The sequence below is a fragment of the Neomonachus schauinslandi genome, chromosome 5 (genome assembly GCF_002201575.2).
Source record: "Neomonachus schauinslandi chromosome 5, ASM220157v2, whole genome shotgun sequence".
NCBI lineage: Eukaryota > Metazoa > Chordata > Mammalia > Carnivora > Phocidae > Neomonachus > Neomonachus schauinslandi.
The window spans coordinates 24,372,751-24,394,148 of NC_058407.1; the positions used below are offsets into that span (position 1 = coordinate 24,372,751).

The 21,398-nt window shown below is 38.4% G+C and overlaps 1 protein-coding gene across 1 annotated transcript in view; it reads right to left on the minus strand.

The window, feature by feature from the left end:
- The window catches only part of CFAP54 (cilia and flagella associated protein 54), a 294,732-nt gene that overhangs the window by 71,992 nt on the left and 201,342 nt on the right, over window positions 1-21,398 (minus strand). Inside the window, 9 exon segments of the mRNA XM_044914733.1 lie at window positions 1,207-1,300; window positions 2,346-2,451; window positions 3,796-3,951; window positions 8,969-9,095; window positions 9,197-9,373; window positions 9,748-9,905; window positions 10,728-10,875; window positions 13,266-13,371; window positions 20,799-20,968. Coding sequence (XP_044770668.1) covers window positions 1,207-1,300; window positions 2,346-2,451; window positions 3,796-3,951; window positions 8,969-9,095; window positions 9,197-9,373; window positions 9,748-9,905; window positions 10,728-10,875; window positions 13,266-13,371; window positions 20,799-20,968 — 1,242 coding nt within the window.

Consider the following 21,398-nt stretch of genomic DNA (forward strand, 5'->3'; position numbering starts at 1 on the left):
AAAGTTTTCTATGTAATCGTCTTGATAAAAAAATAATAGCTGCTATATCCACCTAAGTAGCTACCATATGAGTAATTCAACTGACTGAAAACCTGTTTGCCTAAAGGTTTTAAATCAAGTCTATGTTGTCTCAAAAATTAAAGATTTGACACCGAAATTTTCTGAAAAAAATCTCTTGGTGGGTTAAAGGATTACTTAATTGGGATGAATTATAAAAAGCCTACTGAAATTTAAAAAGTAAAAACTAAACATTACTGGGCTCATATATCTCCAATGCACCCACATCCTGCCCACAGGATCTCCCTCAGTCTAGACCCCTGGAATTCAAGTGTGGCCCCCAGACCAGCAGCAACAGCATTAACCTGGAGCTCCTTAGCAATGCCAAACCTCAAGACCCCAACCCCAACTTACCAAATCAGATTCTGCATTTTCACAGGATCCCCAGAGATGCTTCTGCCACTTAGTTTGGAAGCACTGCTCTAGATAGATGCATGATGCAGATGATATGCCTCTGCAACTCTCCTCATCCAACAAATCCCACCTTGAACCTTACGTCTTCCCAACAGAATCATTCACAGTCCCACCACCCGAAGTTCTTTCCTAATCCCCCATTTCACCACCTAAATCATCCCCCCTTCCTTCTCTCCACTCCCTCCCTCCCTCCCACCTTTCTTCTTCTCGCTTCTTCCTTTACTGGTTTATTGTCTGTCTCCCTCTACTAAAAAGGTAAGCTCCATGAGAACAAGGACGAAGTTTGTCTTAGTCACTGTTTAATAACCTTCCAGAACATTGTCTGGGTCATACTAGATGTTCAATAGGCATGTGATGAATAAATGAATGACTCTATCAAAAGGTGATCTGTTTGTACACCATATCAGGGATGAAAATCTTACTTGTCCATCTGCTTAACCAGTATATCATTTCTTGTAATTTCCTGATTAATATTAATACCTTAGAGTATTTACACACACCTACATTTCATGTATAACATTTTAACAGGTAAAAATGTCCACCTGAACTCTATTTCCAGAGCCTTATATAAAATATCCAAAGAAGTATCTAAACATGAGTGTGACTATAAAGTAATGAATTAATTTCTCCAAGTCATACAGGAAAATCAGTCTCATTAGTTCTATAGCACATTGTTACCAAAATAGCAAGTTCAAAGATAATTAACTTAAGATTTCTAATAAAATAGTTTATTACCTTAAGTGTTAATGGTGATATTGAAAGTTTGTTTTTTGGCTTCCTCATATGTAAAAATAACAGGGCCATTTCTAAGTAGGAGTCTCTTATCAACCTAAAATTATATAACATTGTACTTATTAAATAGCTTCACCATTCATAATCATTTTGCATCATTTTCCACAATTTCTGAGCTAATGAAAGGGAAAAATAGAAAAAACCAGTATCTGTCCCAAACTCACACCTTCTTTTCATAGCACTTTTGGCATAGACACCAGTACCTTCCTCCCTACTGAAATTGGAAGCTCTTGAAGAGACATTCTACCCTGTCCTGTGCTGGCAACACTCCATGACATGACTGCTCTGAAGCCCAGCATCAAGACCATTCTAGAATAGTCCAGCCCACAAGGCACTAAAGAAGTGAACGTCAGGGCTGAAGGAATCTGCCTTGCAAAGCAGATCTCTCTTTCTATCCTCCTACACTAATTAAAATAGAAAGAGACACACAGAGTTATGCAGAAAGCAGTGATTTGGTATGGGTTAGGTCTGTGTATTCGCTATCAAACCTGTCAGTTGAGGCCATTTAAATCAGTATAGTTTGCATCTAGTAGATGATCAGTAAATGACAGGAATCATCATCATCACTCTTCTCATGGCTAAAATAGCCACAATAAAATTATATGAATGTATTATGCAAATATGTATTGTACGTAAGTTATAAATATAGGTATGCTTATTCTCAAACTTAAGATGATTTTTATATAGAATTAAGTTGGCCAGCCCTGGTCCTGTTGACATAGTGAACATCCACATAAATCCTTTCTAGATAAAATTTCACATCCATGGGAGGCTGCTAGAATCCTGGGACAGACAGGAGATGGATGTGAGTAAAGACTAGAAGCGAATTCACAGTCCCATATGCCACCGTGATAACTGCCATCATCAACCATCACTGTAAACAAGGCCTTGGGTCAGAGCCACGGTCAACAATCTTGAAAAGGAAGTCAGTAAACCTGTTGGACAATGGACCCCAGTGAATGAGTCCTGCGGTGGGAAGGGGGTCTCCCAGTCATCCCAGCCTTGAATGTTCAATGCACTACCAAAACATGGGGCTTAAATCAAAACATACACTGTTATAAAGATGGAAAGGTTTTTTTTACCCTGAGTTTTGATCATTTCTCAAGCTTAGCTGTATAGCTTCAAATAAACTCTCAAGTTGTAAACTTGGAGATTTCTCTTCCATCAATATTTGACGTTCTATTTTGCCTGAAAGAATAAAAAAAAAATACACAAAAATGTTTTTTCCTTTTTCTATCATTTAGAACTTCAGAATAAATATTTCATGCTGGAACTTCAGAAAACTGGATGTTCTGTCCTTTTTGCCCATCTGTCTGTTGTTTTTGCTGTAAGGTCAGCTAAGAGTGAAAGATCTTCTGCTTCCTTCCCCAGGAGTCTCCAGGCTCGCCCTGCCTTTAGTTAGCAACATTGAGCCAAAGCCTCCTTTGGGGGCTTCCAGACACAAATGTTCTTATCTTATTTTTCTATTTCCTTACTTTGTACTTTCCTTTCCTCTGTAGGGCTCATTCCCTTTGTCTACATCCATGTCCTCTTTCCTCTGTCTAGTATTGCAGATATCATAGAAAACATCTCTGTTAAAATAAATCCTAAAAAGTCAACAAACACTTGAAAACAATCACAAATGATCCAAATGCTTTAGGGCTCACCCAGCTCTCAGGCCTCATTGTGAGCCACAGCCTTCACTGGAATGGCAGTTCTGTACCCAAAAGGGCAAGAAAGGGAAATCTTTTATCACTATGAAAATGATTCACAGTTTTCATGCAGCATGTGAATACAGCACAAAGCCTCCCAGTATTAAGTTCACATCTAGGTACTATCATTTAGTAGCTGCTGACCTAGAGAAAGTTACTCAACCAGACTGTACCTCATTTTCCTCATCTGTCAACTAGGATTGGCCATGCATATCCTATAGAGCTGTTGTAAGAATTAGTAATATGAGATGTTAAATACTGGCTACTACAGTGCCTTGCATCTAGTAGATGATCAATAAATGACAGCAATCATCATCATCACTCTTCTCATGGCTAAAATAGCCACAATAAAATTATATGAATGTATTATGCAAATATGTATTGTACATAAGTTATAAATATAGGTATACTATAGCCACTTGATTTAAGTGGGTTTGTATCTTTTATAGAAATTAACTAAAATGCCTAGCTAAGGAATGAAATTATGCATAAAAAATGTCTTCCAAGCATTATTTAAGAAACATTATTTATAGCTAATTGGCCAATGATGACATTTTTGAGTCAAACATGAAATTTTGCATAAGGAGGGTCAATTATAATCATAAAAGAAACAAAGAAGTAGCACTTTCTCTCCCTTTCTTGATATAAACTTAAAATGAGCAATGTTCTCTTTATCCCAAACTAAGTCTGGCAGAGGTACCAATGTCTTTGCATCACTAAGCCCTTTGTAAAATCTCTATTTTTTTATAGTGACTGACCAGGTTTTCAAGAAGTCTATTGTTAATAGGAAAAAAAAAATTCCACAAACTTTATCATAGTTCTGACCCCAAGTACATCTTACCTTTCTGAAAAAGAATTTCAGCTTCCACCTCATGTTCTTCTGTTGCTGATACCTGACAGAGCTTCAGTGCTATTTCAAAAAGATGAAGGGCAGGGAACCACTTCGAGGGATCCTTCTTTTTACTGGTATAATATACTTGTTTGGCCATTGTATGTCCTACAAGGAATAGGTTGTTCATAACAAGCCTCCAAGTTACCAGACCTCTTTCACCACCAGTTCTATGAAGAACTCTGGTAGTCTTTACTTTTTAGTATCTAAGAAATATTTTCTTTTTTTTTTTTTTTTAAAGATTTTATTTATTTATTTGAGAGAGAGAGAATGAGAGACAGAGAGCATGAGAGGGACGAGGGTCAGAGGGAGAAGCAGACTCCCCGCTGAGCAGGGAGCCCGATGCGGGACTCGATCCGGGGACTCCAGGATCATGACCTGAGCCGAAGGCAGTCGCTTAACCAACTGAGCCACCCAGGCACCCTCTAAGAAATATTTTCTTAACACTCAATACCCAAATATTTCAATGAACTATAACAGTAGCCCTTTGCAACTTTATCTTTGATAAATTTTGATATTTTCTCATTTTTAAAATGAAGGATAATTTCTCCAGTCTCTTTCAGTTCTAAAATTTCATTATGTTCTACAAAACAACTGTGTTCCTAAGATGAGGTTGTTAGCAGGGAAACATCTGGAAGTTTTATGAAGTTTTATATTGTTCCCAATAAAAATTTGCATGTATTAATAGGCAGTAATTTTGTTTCTATTCAGCTCTATTAGAGGTTGCTTGCTATGCATATTTTGTCATTGCAACTAGATGGAAAAAGCCATTTGGATAAGGGCCATGTGCTATACTTCTCGTGTGGTCCCATCATCACTTAACATAATGAAGGACTGCTGTATTCTTGAAGAGGCATTAGATTTAATCTGCATGCCCTCACAGACAGACAGACAGACAGATATCTATTTAGCAAGTATTTTCCAATGCTGGATAAAATGGGAGGCACTGGAAAAAAAAATGAGAAAAGAGAAAAATAAGAGCTCAGGTTTATTAAGTGCTTTCTACAATCCAGGTACCCTCCCAAGGACTTAAGTATTTTCTCATGTAATCCTCGCAACTCCGGCTGGATTTCATTAGTACACTACCTTTACAGAGGAGAAAGCAGTGCAGAGTGAGGTTTGAGTAATTTGCCCAACATCACGTGACTAGTAAGTAGCTGGGCTGTGATTAGAACCGAGGCAAGTCAGGCTCCAGGACCCACACTCTAAACCATGACAAGAGTCAGATCGTGGAGCTTAGTGTTTAATGGGGAATGAGAATGTCCTGAGCAGCAATTAAAATACTGTGTGGTCAACAATGTGGCAGGGAAAGCACAGGGCGATGTGGTGGCAGGTTACAGGGGCCTTCGCCCAGACCCCAGAAAGGCTAGGGAAGCCTTCCCAGGGAATGTGGCTGTTGGGGCTGGCAGCTGATGATCGCCTTGTCTTTTGGTAATTTTACAAAAGGAAAATGTTGGGATAAAGAGTAGAAGGCAGTGGGGGAAAATACTTATCGATGGGAAAGTTCGACAGCACAGTGGAGAAATATAAACAGGAAGGTAGTGTGGGATTGCGGAATGATACAGTGGCTGGGTCCCAGCTGAAGCGCTGGGTTCGAGCTGGTCACTGGTGCTACCATGTCATTTGAGGCCTTGAACAAGTCCCAACATGCCTCTTGGGTCTTGAGTGTCTTCCTCTGAAAAATGAGGCAGTAGAACTAGAAAATATCTAAGGTCCCTTTGGGTTCTGAAATTTTCAATTCCAAAATGCTATGCCCTACAAAGAGTTTTCAAGAAACCAAGAACTTTTTGTAAATTTTCAGTTGAGAAATGAAAGGAAGGGTGGTGGAAAAAGTGTATCTCTCCCTCTTTCTCTCTCTCTTATCCAGGGAGATGGTACGGAGCCCTGACTCTGGACAAGGCAGGTTGGTAGCACGCTGCTGAGAAGATGGAGATGAAGAAACAGCCTTGCTTCCAGGGTGCTCCCAAGAGAGCAAGGAGGCCAGGCATGGAACAGTGAGAATCGCTACCTCCTACAAAGCTGTTAGAACGAACTAGGTGCCCTTCTAACAAGGTACACACTCGCTTCATCCCACAACAAGCCTGTGAGATTGGTATTTTTCTTAACCACATTTTATGAGAGAAGAAACTGAAGCACAGAGGAGTTCAAGTGACCTGCTCAAAGAAAGTGGACCAGAAATCTTTCTCCAGAGTCCGTGCTCTTCACCCCAACAGTGACCAATTGTGAGTAAATCCCAGGCAAGGATATGCTAACATCATCTGTCCAATACAACCTCATATTTCAACACAGCTCCTATTTTTATGTGTCTCACTTCTTGTTTCAAATTATACTACAGCGGTTTATTAATATAAGACAATAATATCAAGTATCTTCATGTAATTTAAGCAGGTATATATATGTACTATATATGAAGTATGTATTATATATAATAAAGTCTTAATATATAATAAAAGTACTTGAATTGTCTTCTAGATTTTTGTGAAAATTAGGGAGAGACTTGTTACAGAAATTACCGACAGTTTCCTTTCTCTGTCCCCCTAACTGGATAACGGGATCTGTGAGGGCAGAGATGGTGACTGGTTCCCTCTTACATCCCCACTCCCCAGCATCATTCTTGCAACTTTCTTCACTCCTATTATACAATTAATCAGTAATCTACTTTTTCATCTTATGAGAAAGCTCAAGGTTTTGCCATTAATTGGAAAAATAATCTCAAATAACCATGATGTTTATTTTTGGTTTTATAAAAACAATCTCAAAGTGCCTTTTTCTGTCAGAGGCTTTCACAAAGAAAAAACAATTACTTAAGTGGCTCTATTCCTGTGATGCAATCTATATGCTCACTATCAAGGAAAACTGTCGAGAAAGCATCAGATCAGATGATTTTATGCTTCATAATATTGAAGTGCTCCTGTTTCCAATAAATCCCAACTCTGTGAAAAAGAAGTTGTGAAACTGATGTTATTTTGACAGAAAATCTGCTTTTGGTTTTGTTTTTTAAGTCTGTATTTAATATAATATAACAGAAAGCAAGCTGTTCTGCCTCAAGTGAGTCTAAAAAACGGTGGCACTATTGTCACTGAGTGGTGACACATCTTCAAGATTAGGAAGTCATGAAAGCAGAGAATACATTTGATTTAACACAATCTGTACTTTAAGCTCTTGTAGCAATTAAATATACTGATAATATAACAAATTGTGGACTAAAAATGCACAAAAATAGCTCTCCTGGGATCAAATTGCTGGAAGGAATTCTAGAGGTCAGCTAGGCCAGCCAAATTTCATAAATAAGGCAACTCAACAACGTAGAGGTGATGCAATTTACCCAAAATAGCAAAATTCCTATCTGATGATGATGATGATGATGATGATGATGAATCATATAATAATAATAATCAATAATCATGAGCGGGAGGAGCAGAAGGGAGAAGATTCTGGACAGATGATGATTTGACCACACCTCTGTTGCCCTCCCTTCTCCATCCTAGTCCAACCATCAGCCTCTCCTAAGCTGAGCAGCCGCTGGTACAGGAGGCAAATGGGCCTCAAGAGGTGAAGGGTAATGTTTCAAAATGTAGGTTTTATTATTGTTCAGGTGTGATGAGGTCAGCAGGCCAGGTGACAACTACCACTGAAAAGATAGTTTGTTACTTACACTTCCCAAGAGGATGGGGCACACCACACCATAGAGAAAAGCACAAAAGTCAGTCAGGAGCAAGGGGAAAATGTGGACAAGAACCTTTATTCTGGATTTTAGGAAGGGGTGATTAGGTTAGGGTAAGCAGGCTAAGCAGGTTTAGGATTGGCTAGTTTGAGTAATTTCAGTGGGCTCTGCCAGTAGTCTGATACCTGTCCCCAGGGTGATTAGGGCAGGAAAATAGTGCCTCGGCAACGTGTCAAAACCCAGCAAAGGACAATAAGGGAGCCCAAAAACGGTTCAGAGGATGGGCTCTGGAATAATCTGCATATAAAAGGCATGCTTACAGGACAGTGGCTTGCTAATCTCTAGGAATTGGCTAGCCCTGGGAAGTCCCTCCCTGGTCAACAGGGCCCCAGATGTCAAAGCCTCAGAAACACAGAAATTAAAAAGGCATGATTAATATAGGTTAGAACAGAGAGCTGCTACCAGGTTTTCTGCCCTCTGAGCTGGGCAAAAGCTGGGGAGCTAGAGGTAGGCAGCCTTGGGTCAAAGACCAGAGACGGTGTCCTAGAGAAAGCTTGAAAAATCTGTGAGCTCCTGAGGAGGACAGTACCGGTTGGTTCCACTTTGGTTCCCAAGGGCCGTACGCCTCCTATTTCCTGCTCCAACAACTCCCATTAGGTGCATTTGTGGCTGGCTCCAGGCTACCCTCCAATCTAGGCTTCACCCAGCAGCCAGGGTAATCTTCTGAAACATAAACCATCCCAGCTCACCTCCTCCCATGAGGCGGCTCCTAGTCCACTCTCATCAGGCTACACTGGTTTCCCAAAGTTTTAGAATAGGTCAAGCGTGTCCTGACCTCAGAACCTACAACTCAAGGCTCTCTCTGCCTCTACCGTGCAGAACTAGTCACTTGCAATTTAAGGTTTAGGGTTAAATACCACTTCCCCAGAGTGCTCTGCCCCAATGACTCGCTCCCTTCATTATTCTTTATCAGCAGAATTCATCCACATCTTTCATAAAACTGGCCACAATTTATAATTACATACCTATACATAATTCAGTACCATACATAAGCTTTCTATATCCTCACTGATTTTCTGTCTGGTAGTTATCAAATAAACATTTTATTTTATACAATATTTATCTTATTAAATTTTATAAATGTTTACAAAATTTTAGAAATATTTTACAAATGTTAATATTTATAATATAATATGCACTTCTCCATATGGTTTGTTTACTTGCTTATTTCTGTCTCCCACACTAAGATCAGGGACTATCTCCATTTAATCTCCAGTAACTTCCCAGGACCTCACACAGAGTCTGGCACATGGTAAATAATCAAAAACTATTTGTTAAAATAAACAGAGCCTAGGTATTCATAAATATTGCCCCATTTGAATGCACTCCTATGACAACGTGCCCAAAAATAAAAATTTTTCATCAGTGACTTGAGAGTAATATATGTTTAAGTGTTCTTACCAATTCTCATTTTTGTTTTGGCCAATAACATGACATGAGGAAAATAGATATTTTTCAAAGGCTGTAATGGACTTGCATAGTCAGTGTTTGATAAAGGAAACTCAATTGTCTCTCCAAAAGTTAGCATCTGTAAAAGGAACATTGTAGTTAGTAACTAGCTAATGTGGTTTGGAATAAGAAGACAGAAAAATAAGTTTCCAAGTCTTGAGGATACAAAAGCATGCTTACCTGTTCAATAAGAATGTTGTGAGACTGAATCAACAAATGTAATTTTTCTGTTTTTAAAGGAGTTTCCTTGAATTTCTCGGCTTTTGTTAAGTCATCCAGCAAAAGCATGCTTCTCACCAGGGTTAAATGAGATCGAGGAGAAATAAATTCACTTTCTTCAAGCAAATGTATTATCGCCTATTAAAATAAAATTATTCCTTTTGATAGTCCCATTTCCAATTCACTGAAACAAGAGCTAGCCAAACTGTTATGCAGCATTCAGCACCTAATGGAATTTAAAATTCTCTCCTTTTGTTCTAATCAGAATCAGTAGATAAATATCAATGTGAGGGGCGCCTGGGTGGCTCAGTTGGTTAAGCGACTGCCTTCGGCTCAGGTCATGATCCTGGAGTCCCTGGATCGAGTCCCGCATTGGGCTCCCTGCTCAGCAGGGAGCCTGCTTCTGCCTCTGACCCTCCCCCCTCTCATGTGCTCTCTGTCTCAAATAAATAAATAAAATCTTTAAAAAAATAAATAAATAAATATCAATGTGAGTGAGGTTTCCTTCCTACCTGAAGGTTGGTTATGATGTCTGCCTTTAGATGCTTTTCTTGGAGGCCAATGATTACAGCTTGCATCAAGAACTCGGCCTGTAGCTCCCTGTCACCTGCACTTTTTGCCTCCTCGCACACTTCATTGATGAGGCTGACGTAATCTATCATGTCGTTTTCTAAAGTAAATAAATGCAGTTATTTAAAGTACCCTGGGAAAGTAAGAAATTACATACGCATAACACCCCCAATGTTCATCACAGGAATATTGTATAATACAGAAGGACAGGAAGATATAAAGATGGAAAACAGACTCTACACGAAACATGAAAAATAAATGTGTTGCAATTTGGGAGAAAGTACTTTAGGGTACTCCAGTGCTGCAAAAGTAAGGATGCTACATGAAAAAAATTAATGTGGAAGATGGAGAGAGATGGGTGGATAGACAGATTTACAAATAGATACTTATCAGTCACTGTAAGAACACGTATATGTGCCAGGCTATAATCTAAAACTTTATAAATTTAACCCATTTAAGACTGATAATAACCCTAAGAAGGAGGTACAATTATTTCCATTTTTACTGAGGAGTAAACTGAGGCATAGGGGGATTAAGAGACTTGACCAAGATCACACAGGGAGAATATGGTGGACCAAACATTTGAACCCAGAACAAGTACCTGGAGCCAAAGTCTGTGCTCGGGACCCCTACACTATGCTGCCTCCCTCAATGACAAGAAGACCTGCACGTTAGTATTTTGATCCCCTTGCCTGGTCTGCATACATCAGAAACCTAGATGCCATTTTCAGTGATACAAGGGACTACTGACATGATTATTCTTGTTTAAGGACATGAATTTTTTTATTCTGGAAACAGATCAAGCTATAAAGTTAGAAAATGTTAATGTTATAGTAATAAAATGTATCTCAATAAAACCTCCATTACCTGAGTAAAACTAATGTTTATGAAAACTTGGCTTAAGAAAATAGGATATTTGTACCTGTCACCATTCCAATGCCATGAATCTGTGCAACAAATGCAGTCACCAGTGCTAAGCGGCACCTCAACCAGAGATGAATGTTGAAATATTCTCGAGAATTTAGGGAAACGGGATCTAAAAACTCGTTATCACCTTTATTTTCAGTAGCCTAAACAATACAAAAATGATGGTTATCTTGCCATTTAATAACGTTAAAGGTCTAGCCTAATGCTAAATGTTAAGAGAAGTGTCTGGTATCATTTAATACTATTAAATTTTTAATTTTGGAAATCTGTCTTGCACATTCTATAAACTATGAAAAATACACACACAAAATAAAATCATTCACAATCCCGCCATCCTCTATTAATATTTGGTTATACTGATTTTCAACTTTTCTTTTTCTTTCTCTACCCATTGTAGACAATAGTTTTGCACTCTGAATTTTTCATTGCAAATTATATTATCAGTGGTGTCTATGTCTTCAAAAATTTTGTAAACATTATCTTAACGGCTGAAAAAAATTAAATAATGCTGGTTAATACTTATTGAGTACTTATTATGTTCCAGGCACTATGCCAAGTATCTTATACACATTATCTTATTTGATCCTCCCGAAAAGCCAAAGAGAAGTTATTATTTCTGTTTTACAGATGTGAGAATGGAGACCTAGGAAGATTAAATATTTGCTTAAACCTGTACCTCTGAAACAAATAATATATTATATGTTTAAAAAAAAAAAAAAAGAAGACGATAGCAGGAAGGGAAAAATGAAGGGGGGCAAATCGGAGGGGGAGACGAACCATGAGAGGCTATGGACTCTGAGAAACAAACTGAGGGTTCTAGAGGGGAGGGGGATGGGAAGATGGGTTAGCCTGGTGATGGGTATTAAAGAGGGCACGTTCTGCATGGAGCACTGGGTGTTATACGCAAACAATGAATCATGGAACACTACATCAAAAACTAATGATGTAATGTGTGGTGATTAACATAACATAATAAAAAAAAAGAAGAAGAAAAAATATTTGCTTAAACTCCATTACGTTTTGGCAGAGGTAGGATTCAAACTTGTGTCCTTCTGAATTTAGAGCCCCCCAGTCTTAATCCACTGTTGTATGTTGCTCATGTTCCAAACATGTATTATAAATGATTTCCCATCTTCATTACTGTACTTTACAAAGGGTTGACCAATGTTCAGAGCTCCTGAGAGGGAAGGACAAAGGCAAGTTTTCCCAAGTGGGGGCGGGGAATCCATTTTAGACATTTGGGAACTTTAAAATCATCTAGAACAATGCCCATTTGTTCTAGGAATTTCCTGCTATGCATCTCTGACAGCTCCAACCAATCGGCAACATGTAATATCAAGGAGCGGCCATCAGGACTTGGGGGAGGCTGGAATGTGGAGAGACAGGTGGGAAGCACAGAAGAGGAGGGTAAGCCAGCACTGGGAACAAAGTAAGAAGTGAACAGAGGCCTCAAGGCAGAACGGTGACTAGAATGGGCACATCAAGTACTCCAGAAGTCTAGGATTTAGATTAGCAATACAGGACAAAATGCCTATCCAAACACCTTAATCTCTCAGCGCTTACACTTCCTGTGACTACTGAAGAGCCACGTCACACTTAATCTGAATCAGGATTTCTCAACCTCAGCACTATGGGTAGCTGTGGAGGACGTTATAAGTTTAGCAGCATCCCTGACCTCCATGCACTAGATGACAGGAGCACCCTCTCTACTTGTAACAACCGAAATGTCTCCAGATGTTGCCAAATAACCCCTGGGAGGCAAAATAGCCCCCAACGGACAACCATTCCTCCAAGTCAATTTTTGAATTAGATTGCTTTTTAGCATTTTTATTTCTTTTAATATAGTAAGAAATGAGTTTCTATTTAGGATAATTAGTTTTGCTCATTTGTAATGACACTAGATACTAGCAATTTTATTAGTAAAGCTTAAAATAATGAGCAAGGATTCTATGTGATGAATCTTTATGTTTTAATCCTAAACAACCCCTTTTTATTAAATTACTTGGTCTTATCAAACTCCAATAAAATGTCAAAGAATTCATGACACCAGTCGTCAAAGAGATTTCAGAGCTTTAATGTGGAAGAATTATCTATGGGAAATCCAAGGTAGGAAATAACGCAGGTGTCACACTGGTGATGTTGAAGTAATAAATTCAAAAGTGAAATGAAGAGCCAAATAAAGTGAAACAACTTTATTTGCTAAAGAAATCAGATCTAGAATACTGCAATGATATATCTGGCGGGACCTTAGTCATTATTACATTCAATTCCATCAGTTCACAGATGAGATTTAAATGAAAAGTTAAAATTTTTAATTAAAAAAAAATTTTTTTTTAAAGTTTAAGGGACTTGCCCAAGTATACCACTAAATGAAGAGCATAAGTGGGGCTTCAACACTTACCTTTTTACTCTGAATTCAAAGTTTTTTCTACTTTACCCCTTTATTTCATCCAAATAATTAGACAATTTCCTAGCATGCTAACAGTTATTATATAGTAAGTATTGTAAAGAGAAACATTAAATTCATACATACAGAAGCTCCTGGAGAGACAGAATTCTCTGTGTCATCTTGTACTCCCTTCCTTTTAAAAAGTTTTGAATCCTGGAGAAGTCTAAGCGTAGAAAATACTATTGCAGCACTAAAATAGAAAATATATTTTAAATCTTATTAGTACTGACAATCTCATTAATAAAATGAGCACATATGCATTTCATATGTATCACAATGTGGTTCTCCAGTCTTTCAAGGTTATAGAACTTTGTTACTTAAAACTATACATTTGGAAACTCTTACACTAAATTATTGCTTAATCAGTGTCTAGAAGTACCAGAAGGCAGATGTACTAAACTAAGAAAACAGAAGTTAGGAGATAAGAATTCTCCTGACTTCCTGTTGCTCCATACATAAGTTTGTCTGCACTTTACACCAATTTATAACTGATATCACACTTCTTCAAAATACCTTAATAACATATATCGAGAGACTTCTTCTTTGAAAATCTATTCCAAAATGAAATCCAAAATGCGGAACAAGCTGTATACCTGAAGATGCTTTGTAGCATTATTTTATAACATGGGAAGAACTGGGCGAAAGCCAAATGATACCTATCTACCTAAGTCCCCACTTGAATAGTTAATAATCATATTTAACAGGTGTTATAGGTTGAACTGTGTCCTCTCAAAAAAAAAAAAGGAAAGAAAGAAAGAAAGGGGGCGCCTGGGTGACTCAGTTGGTTAAGCATCAGACTCTTGATTTTGACTCAGGTCATGAACCCAGGGACATAAGACTGAGCCCCATGTTGGGCTCTGCACTCAGCAGGGGTTCTGCTTGAGATTCCCTCTCTCCCTCTCCCTGTGCCCCTCCCCCAATTCAGGTGCATTCTCTCTCTCTCTTTCTCTCTCTCAAATAAATTAATAAAATCTTTTTTTTAAAAAAAAAAGGTATGTTGACGTCCTAACCCTCAGTACCTCAGAATGGAGGTAATCTGAAATGATCAAGTTAAAATGAGGTCATTAGGGTGGACACTATTCCCATATGACCGCTGTTTGTATAAAAAGGGAAAATTTGGACAGAGAGACAGATATACACAGAGGGAAGGTGACACGAAGACATACAGGGAGAAGACAGCCACGTGACTGGAGTGGTGCCTTTACAAGCCAAGGAATGCCAAGGATTACGGGCAAACACCAGAAGTTACATGAAGCAAGGAAAGCTTCTCCTCTAGAGCCTTCAGGTAGAACCTGGCCCTGCTGACATTTTGATCTTGGAGCACTGACTCCAGGACCATGAGACAATAAAATTCTGTTGGCGCTTTGTTATGGTGGCCCTAGGAAACTGATAGAATAGGTTAAAAGCAGGTCCCCTGGCTTTTGCCTCCTACACCAAACCTGCCCTTCTTCCCTTGTTTTCCATCCCAGAGGGAGAGTCCAGATCACCACTGCTTCCTCACTAACTCATGCTCTATATTCAATCCATCAGCAAGTTCCGTCAGCTTCACCTTCAACATATGGGTACCAGCCAGCAGCTCCTCACCTCCTCCAGGGCTAGTGCCTTCATCCAAGCCACCATGATCTCCAGGCTGCACGAATGGGAGCTTCCTGATCGGCCTCCTTCTCTGGCTCTTGTCCCTGCAGCCCTGTTCTCCACACAGCGGCCACAGCGACCCCATCAAGAGGCAAATCAGATCCTATCACCTCCCTCCATATATATTTCAGAGGCCCCCTGTGTCCCTGGACTGTGGTCGGTACACTTCTTCCTATGGGTCAGTTACTGAGGTTTCTGGCCGAGTATATGCTCAGCTTCATACGTGTCCACGGATGCTTGTGAAAAGGTACAGTGTTTGTAGGTTCCCAGAGTGTGTACATATGCTCAACTTTTAAATTATATTTTTAAACCCTCTTCTTTTTTGTCTATATGTTGTATTAAAAGCTGAAAACAGGGGCACCTGGGTGGCTCAGTTGTTAAGTGTCTGCCTTGGGCTCAGGTCATGATCCCAGGGTCCTGGGATCGAGTCCCACATCGGGCTCCCTGCTCTGTGGGAAACCTGCTTCTCCCTCTCCCACTCCCCCTGCTTGTGTTCCCTCTCTTGCTGTGTCTCTCTCTGTCAAATAAATAAATAAAATCTTAAAAAAAAAAAAAAAGCTGAAAACATTGTGCTAACACACATATTCTGTCCACAGAGATTTTCTCTTTTTTCTTTTTTTCTCCACAATCCTTTAAACAAACAATAACTGGCATTTACTGAGTGTTTACCACCTGTCAGGTGCTGTGTTAAGTGCTTTGTGTGAATTACTTAATCTCCACCACAAAGCTACAAGGTAGATACTATTATCATTACTTGATAGATCAGGAAATAGAGACAGAAATATTAAGTGCCTTGCCTAAGGTGACACAGCTAATAAGAAGAGGCAGGATTAGAACCCAGGCAACTGGCCTGAGCCTGCACACTTCACTGCTGCCGATAGCGTGGCCTCTGTCTTTCCGCAGTTCTAACAAGTTTGGTTTGGTTTTGGTATAGTGTTACTCGTTGCCATGTTTATGGCGGCTACATAGTCATTGTTGACTGCACCCTTCATCAACACAAAGGCCCTCTCTGTCCACTTGACTGCCTTTTGCTTTGCATTCTACTCTGCAGACTTCATGAAATAGTATCATTCTAAGGATCAAATGAAGTATTTGTTTTTTCACTTGTTCTCCTATTGGCAAGGAACAAATCTAAGGGCTGCGGATACAGTTGCTGCCTTCACGGAGTTGACCTTCTGGTAAGAGTGGGGTGTGCTTAGCACGTAGCAGTACTTAGCAAATACATGATGCTCAGTGCACACTAGCTGTACTCATTTCGTGTATCGAGTGGGCCAGGCATTTGGGGGGGAACCAAGCTGATTTTCTTCTATGTTAGTAACTAGAATATAAAGCTTCCTGCAATTACTGAATTTTAAATTCCCAAGATTCTACTGAGTCATTAAAATGGTTTAGATATTTGTAGAATATTTTCTAAGGTATGATTTGTGATTATATAACCTTACTGGTTTTTATTTAAAATAAAACTAAACAGGGGCACCTGGGTGGCTCAGTTGTTAAGCGTCTGCCTTCGGCTCAGGTCATGATCCCTGGGTCCTGGGATCGAGCCCCGCATCAGGCTCCCTGCTCCGCGGGAAGCCTGCTTCTCCCTCTCCCACTCCCCCTGCTTGTGTTCCCTCTCTTGCTGTGTCTCTCTCTGTCAAATAAATAGATAAAATCTTTAAAATAAAATAAAATAAAACTAAACAAACAGCAAGAAAACAACAAAAGATGTAACACAGATTGAGTACGTATATGGGAATGCAATTTCCTCTCCCTGACACCCTTCCCCACTCAAGCGTTCACACCAGTTTCGAAGGCCCCTTGTTTCCTGCGCAGCTTCAGAGGTGAGCACTGTATGGTTCCGAAAGGGCCCGGGAAGAAGGACGGACGTGGTGCCCACCTCATCATTCTGATTCTGAAGGCTAAATTCTGACTTCAAGAGAAATGAGGTATGAGGTTTAGAATCTTGCTAACCCAAAAACTTAATGAATAAAATATAAACATGCTAGTATATCCTAATCCTCTTGGTGCCACGTAGGTGCACAATGGAAAATTTCTAGTTTCTGCTCTCCACCAGAGAGACAGAAAGTATAGGAGGATTACTCACTATAAACACTCTGAAATCCCCAAGGAAGGAGGTTTCATTCTGACACAAAATTAAAAGGCTCAAATGTTATCCCATTTAGACAATAAATCAAATATAAAAGAGAACGGAAAGGAACTTATTAAAAAAAAAAAAAGATAGGACTCTGAGAGAGGCATCCCTAAAAGAAGTAGAAATACAGTTGGAATAACTTTGATCCCATTTATTTCTTATTAACATTCATGACAAAAATGGTCAGTTTGTTCTCATAAAATCCATGCAGCTCACTCTACCTGTCACCCTAGGGAATGTGCCTTTCAGTTTCCTTGACACATAATTTTATTAGAAGTATCATAAAATGTCAAGCTAACCATCATTTGGGAAAGGGACTGTCCAACACTCGCAACAGTGCCCAAACCGAAGCTTGTGGGGGGTAAAGTTCACATAAGAAAAACTCATTCATCTTGACAGTAGGCTTCCCCAAATGACAACTCCACTGCAAAAAGGCAATAACATCAAACTCTTTGCAGGTTTTGTCCCAAGGGCCAGGTTCATGTATTTAAAATAGGAGCGATTCTGATACACTTGCACATTATTTGCGTATGTCTATCTGGTTTTCAAATTAAAGTTCTACAATGACATTCCTTTCTGTGGCCATTTTGTAATTTTATTTTCTTGTTTCCTTCTTCCTTCCTAAAAAAAAAAATCACTCATGTCTTCCATGGGTGTAAGACATGTGGAAGGCTGAGGATGGAAGGTAAACAGCAAGAACCATTTTCTGGGGTGGCTATTGCTCTCTAAAATAGTCTGGAGAAGAGTTCTATATTCTTCTACAGGAAATCATATAGTCATGTTTTAGAGGGAGAGGGAGATGATGTATTTACATATATATATATATATATATGCAAAGCATATATTTTCTATTAATAAATCACCTAGTAAAAATTCCTGTTCTTCAAGCTTCAAAAGGGAAAATGGTACGTTATTATGCTAATAAGCCCATTTACTATCAATCAACTACCACTGTATTTTTCTTAAAAATAGCTACAAATGTAACAATACTCTGAATCAGTGTGTCTCAAGCTTTTTTGTTTAGCTCAGCACTCTTTATATCCTTAAAAATTATTGAGAATCCCCAGAGCTCCATCAATATTTACCATATTGGAACTTTAACTTCATTACTATTTATTAATTCACTTTAAAATAAAGACAATAAACCCATTACATGTTCACATCATAATGCATTTTTATGAAAACATCTATATTTCCCAAAACAACAACAAAAATGGTGAGAAGAATGCATCATTTTGCATTTTTGCAAATCTCTTTAATGTCTGGCTAAATAAGAGAAAATCTATCTAATAGAAGACTTTCATATCTGCTTCTGTGGTCTGTTGTGACATATTGTTTTGATTGAAGTATATGAAGAAGACTAGGCCTCACAGAGATAGCTGTTGGAAATAGGAAGAGTATTTTCATACCCTTTTAAAATAATTGTGAATATTCTTCTTTGAAACTATACCAAAATGTGACAAGTGATAGTTTTTTAAAAGTCTTTTGCAATGTGAAAGCTAATACCACACGCTGATGAAATTTCCTCCTCTGTTACATTATAACCTATTGGTCTATCTTGTTACCCAGGATTTTGGAACATTATCCACTGGTGATTTGGAAAATATTAACTCCCTGAGTTATGCAAATCCCCTTGATGTTGAAACATTTCTTTATATAATTTTTTAAAATGATGCTTGTTAATCTTAATTACCACCAATCTCATCAGAACAATTATATAAGCATTAGAAAACTGTCAAGCTCATGGTGACAAATAGAAATTTTCCAAAACTCTCATTTCCCTACAAAAGTTCAGATTTTATCATTAGCAACAAATACTATTTGTTGTTTTCCTGGAAGTGGCATGTTCATTTTGCTCATTTTCAATAAAATGCCTGTCAAATACCCAAGTCTGAAAAACCAGTTTGTCAGTTGGTTTTTCAAATAAAAATGGTGTTCCAAGAGACAAACTGCTTGTTTGGCTCTCATTTCAATCACGTATGTGTTCTTCCCCAAGACAACCACCAGACTTTGGTATGCAGCAAAGATGCTTTAGGTGTATTTCCCATTTAATATTTCCACACAATATTAAATATATATTCAAGGATAGGGGTTTATAAATGTAACAGATTCTACTGGTTCATCAAAGGCATTCTTAAATGAAACTAGGCCTTTTTTTTTAGGTAGGTTCCATGCCCAGTAATGAGATCAAGAGTTAGATGCTAACCGACAGCGCCACCCAGGCACCCCTGGCTTTTTTTTTTTTTTTTTTAATTGCAAGTGTGCGGCAGTAAAGAATGCAATGACCACTAGTATGGTTTGGTGCCACTGGTGTGATTCCCAGTGAGATGCCAGGAGCATTGGTGCAAATAACAACACAATGAAGATGGTGAATGACATCGTAGTTTTGTTATAAAAATAGTTCTGACCATACAGTTCCCCCTGAAAGGGTGTTGGAGACTCCCCTCGAAACCTGCAGACCACATTTTGAGAGTCACTGCTCCAAAATGGACTAAATGGATTTTTATCACTGTTTAGAAACCACAAAAATTATAAATGTCCAAAAATCTACACTGCTCTAGCATAAAATCAAATTTAGATGTGGTTAATCATGGGATGGTCTTCGGTCAAGGCTTACACTTGATAAGACGGCTGTATGTTTCTAATCAAAGCAAAGTGAGATTTCTGCTGAATTGATTTCCCCTTTGCAAAAGCTACAGCTAGGCTTCTCCTTTTTCTCACAAAGAAAGCAGCTGGGCTTTCTTATCTGCCTGCCCAGATGTGGGGCAGAAGGGGGAGTGGTGGGGCTTGAAAGCTGTCAGCCATTGAACATCAAATTGGAGACATACTCTTTATTATAACCACACAATTTTAAAACGATAGCTCCTTCTCCTCCCCCTGTCTCTACTCCCAATATCTCCGTATCATGTATCATTTTTGACCATACTATATAATTTACTTGCTTATTAAGTTCATAGTTTATTGTCAGCCTTTATTACCTCTTATAAACTCCATGAGGGTAGGGTTGTTTTCAATATTGTTAAATATTTTGCCTATATAGTATATATCCAGTATTGGGATATTGATATATCTCAAGAACCTAGAACAGTAACTAGCATATTATAGGTCCCCAAAATCATTTTTTAAATGAATTAATGAATGGTAAGATAATAAACTTGTGCATTATTCAAAGAATCATTACTGAAATGTCAGACAGCCGCATGATAGAGGTATTTACCACAAATGACATGAGAAGTTCTTGAAAATATAGGTCTATATATTTTTTATTATCCCACTTAATTGTTTATATATCTTTCAGCATATGGATACAGGAACTATATTCTATTCATCTCTATATCTTCAGTGTCTAGATCAGAGCCTAACAGTGAAGTAGTTAAAGGATACTGGTTGGGTAAATGAGTGAATCAATGAACAAGTCAAATGAAAGATCTGACACTAACAATTGCATAACATTTAAATAATCATCTACCCAAAACTGTTTCTTAAATGGTTTAGCAAAACATAATTCAGAAAATGTTACTTTTTAATAATAGAGCTTGTTTTTAATATTAACTATACTGCAGTTAAAATCAAAAAATAAAAAATACATAAATAAATAAAATTAAAAAGCAAAGCTCTCTTAATTTGTTCATTCTTTGTATAAAACATCCTAGCTGTATGCTTTAATAAAGCAATCATTTTGTTTAGAACTGTAGTTTTAAGGGTAATAATATATGAAAACTCCCCTGAAAAAGAAAATACAAGTAAGCTGTATTAATACTGGAATTTATAAAACACACATAAGATTTAGGTATATTTGACAAATTAGGGTGAGGAAGAAATTCTCTTCTGTGCCTGAAGAGACTCACCTGTATGCCGCCCGGTGTCTCTGCAGGGCAATTGCCGCCAGCTGAAGCCTGGCTTCCACCACAATCTCCAACTCACCAGCAGAACACTGAGAGAGGTTCTTGTGGCCTGGATGCTCTATCTCTGACACAAGAAAGTTTAGTCTGTCCTCAGCTTCTGTCAGTAAAATTGACTAAAGAAAGAGCACCACACAATCACGTAAGTTCAGAAACAATACAAGTAATATCTCACCCTTATTCATCCAGGTGTTTTTCATGTACTGAGAAAAGTAACAATGAATGGAAGACCAGATAGGAAATTTGAACATAATCATCAGAGAAGCGTGCTCAGCAAACAGGAAAAAGGCAACAGGAAGTGGAAAGGAGAGTAATGGCAAGAGTAAGCATGTATCACAGTTACCCTTTATTGTATGCACAGCCAATGCTCATTACTCACAGTATTTAAACTCTTCTATAAAGTGGCTGCAAATACTGAATTAGCAAATACTGAAGCATTGCTCCTAGAGGTAATACAAGGATAGGTTCCTGTGGGCCTCGGGTCACAACATTTTTGCCAACTGATTCACACATAACTTTGTTTAATGTGTGTTTATATTTAAGGAC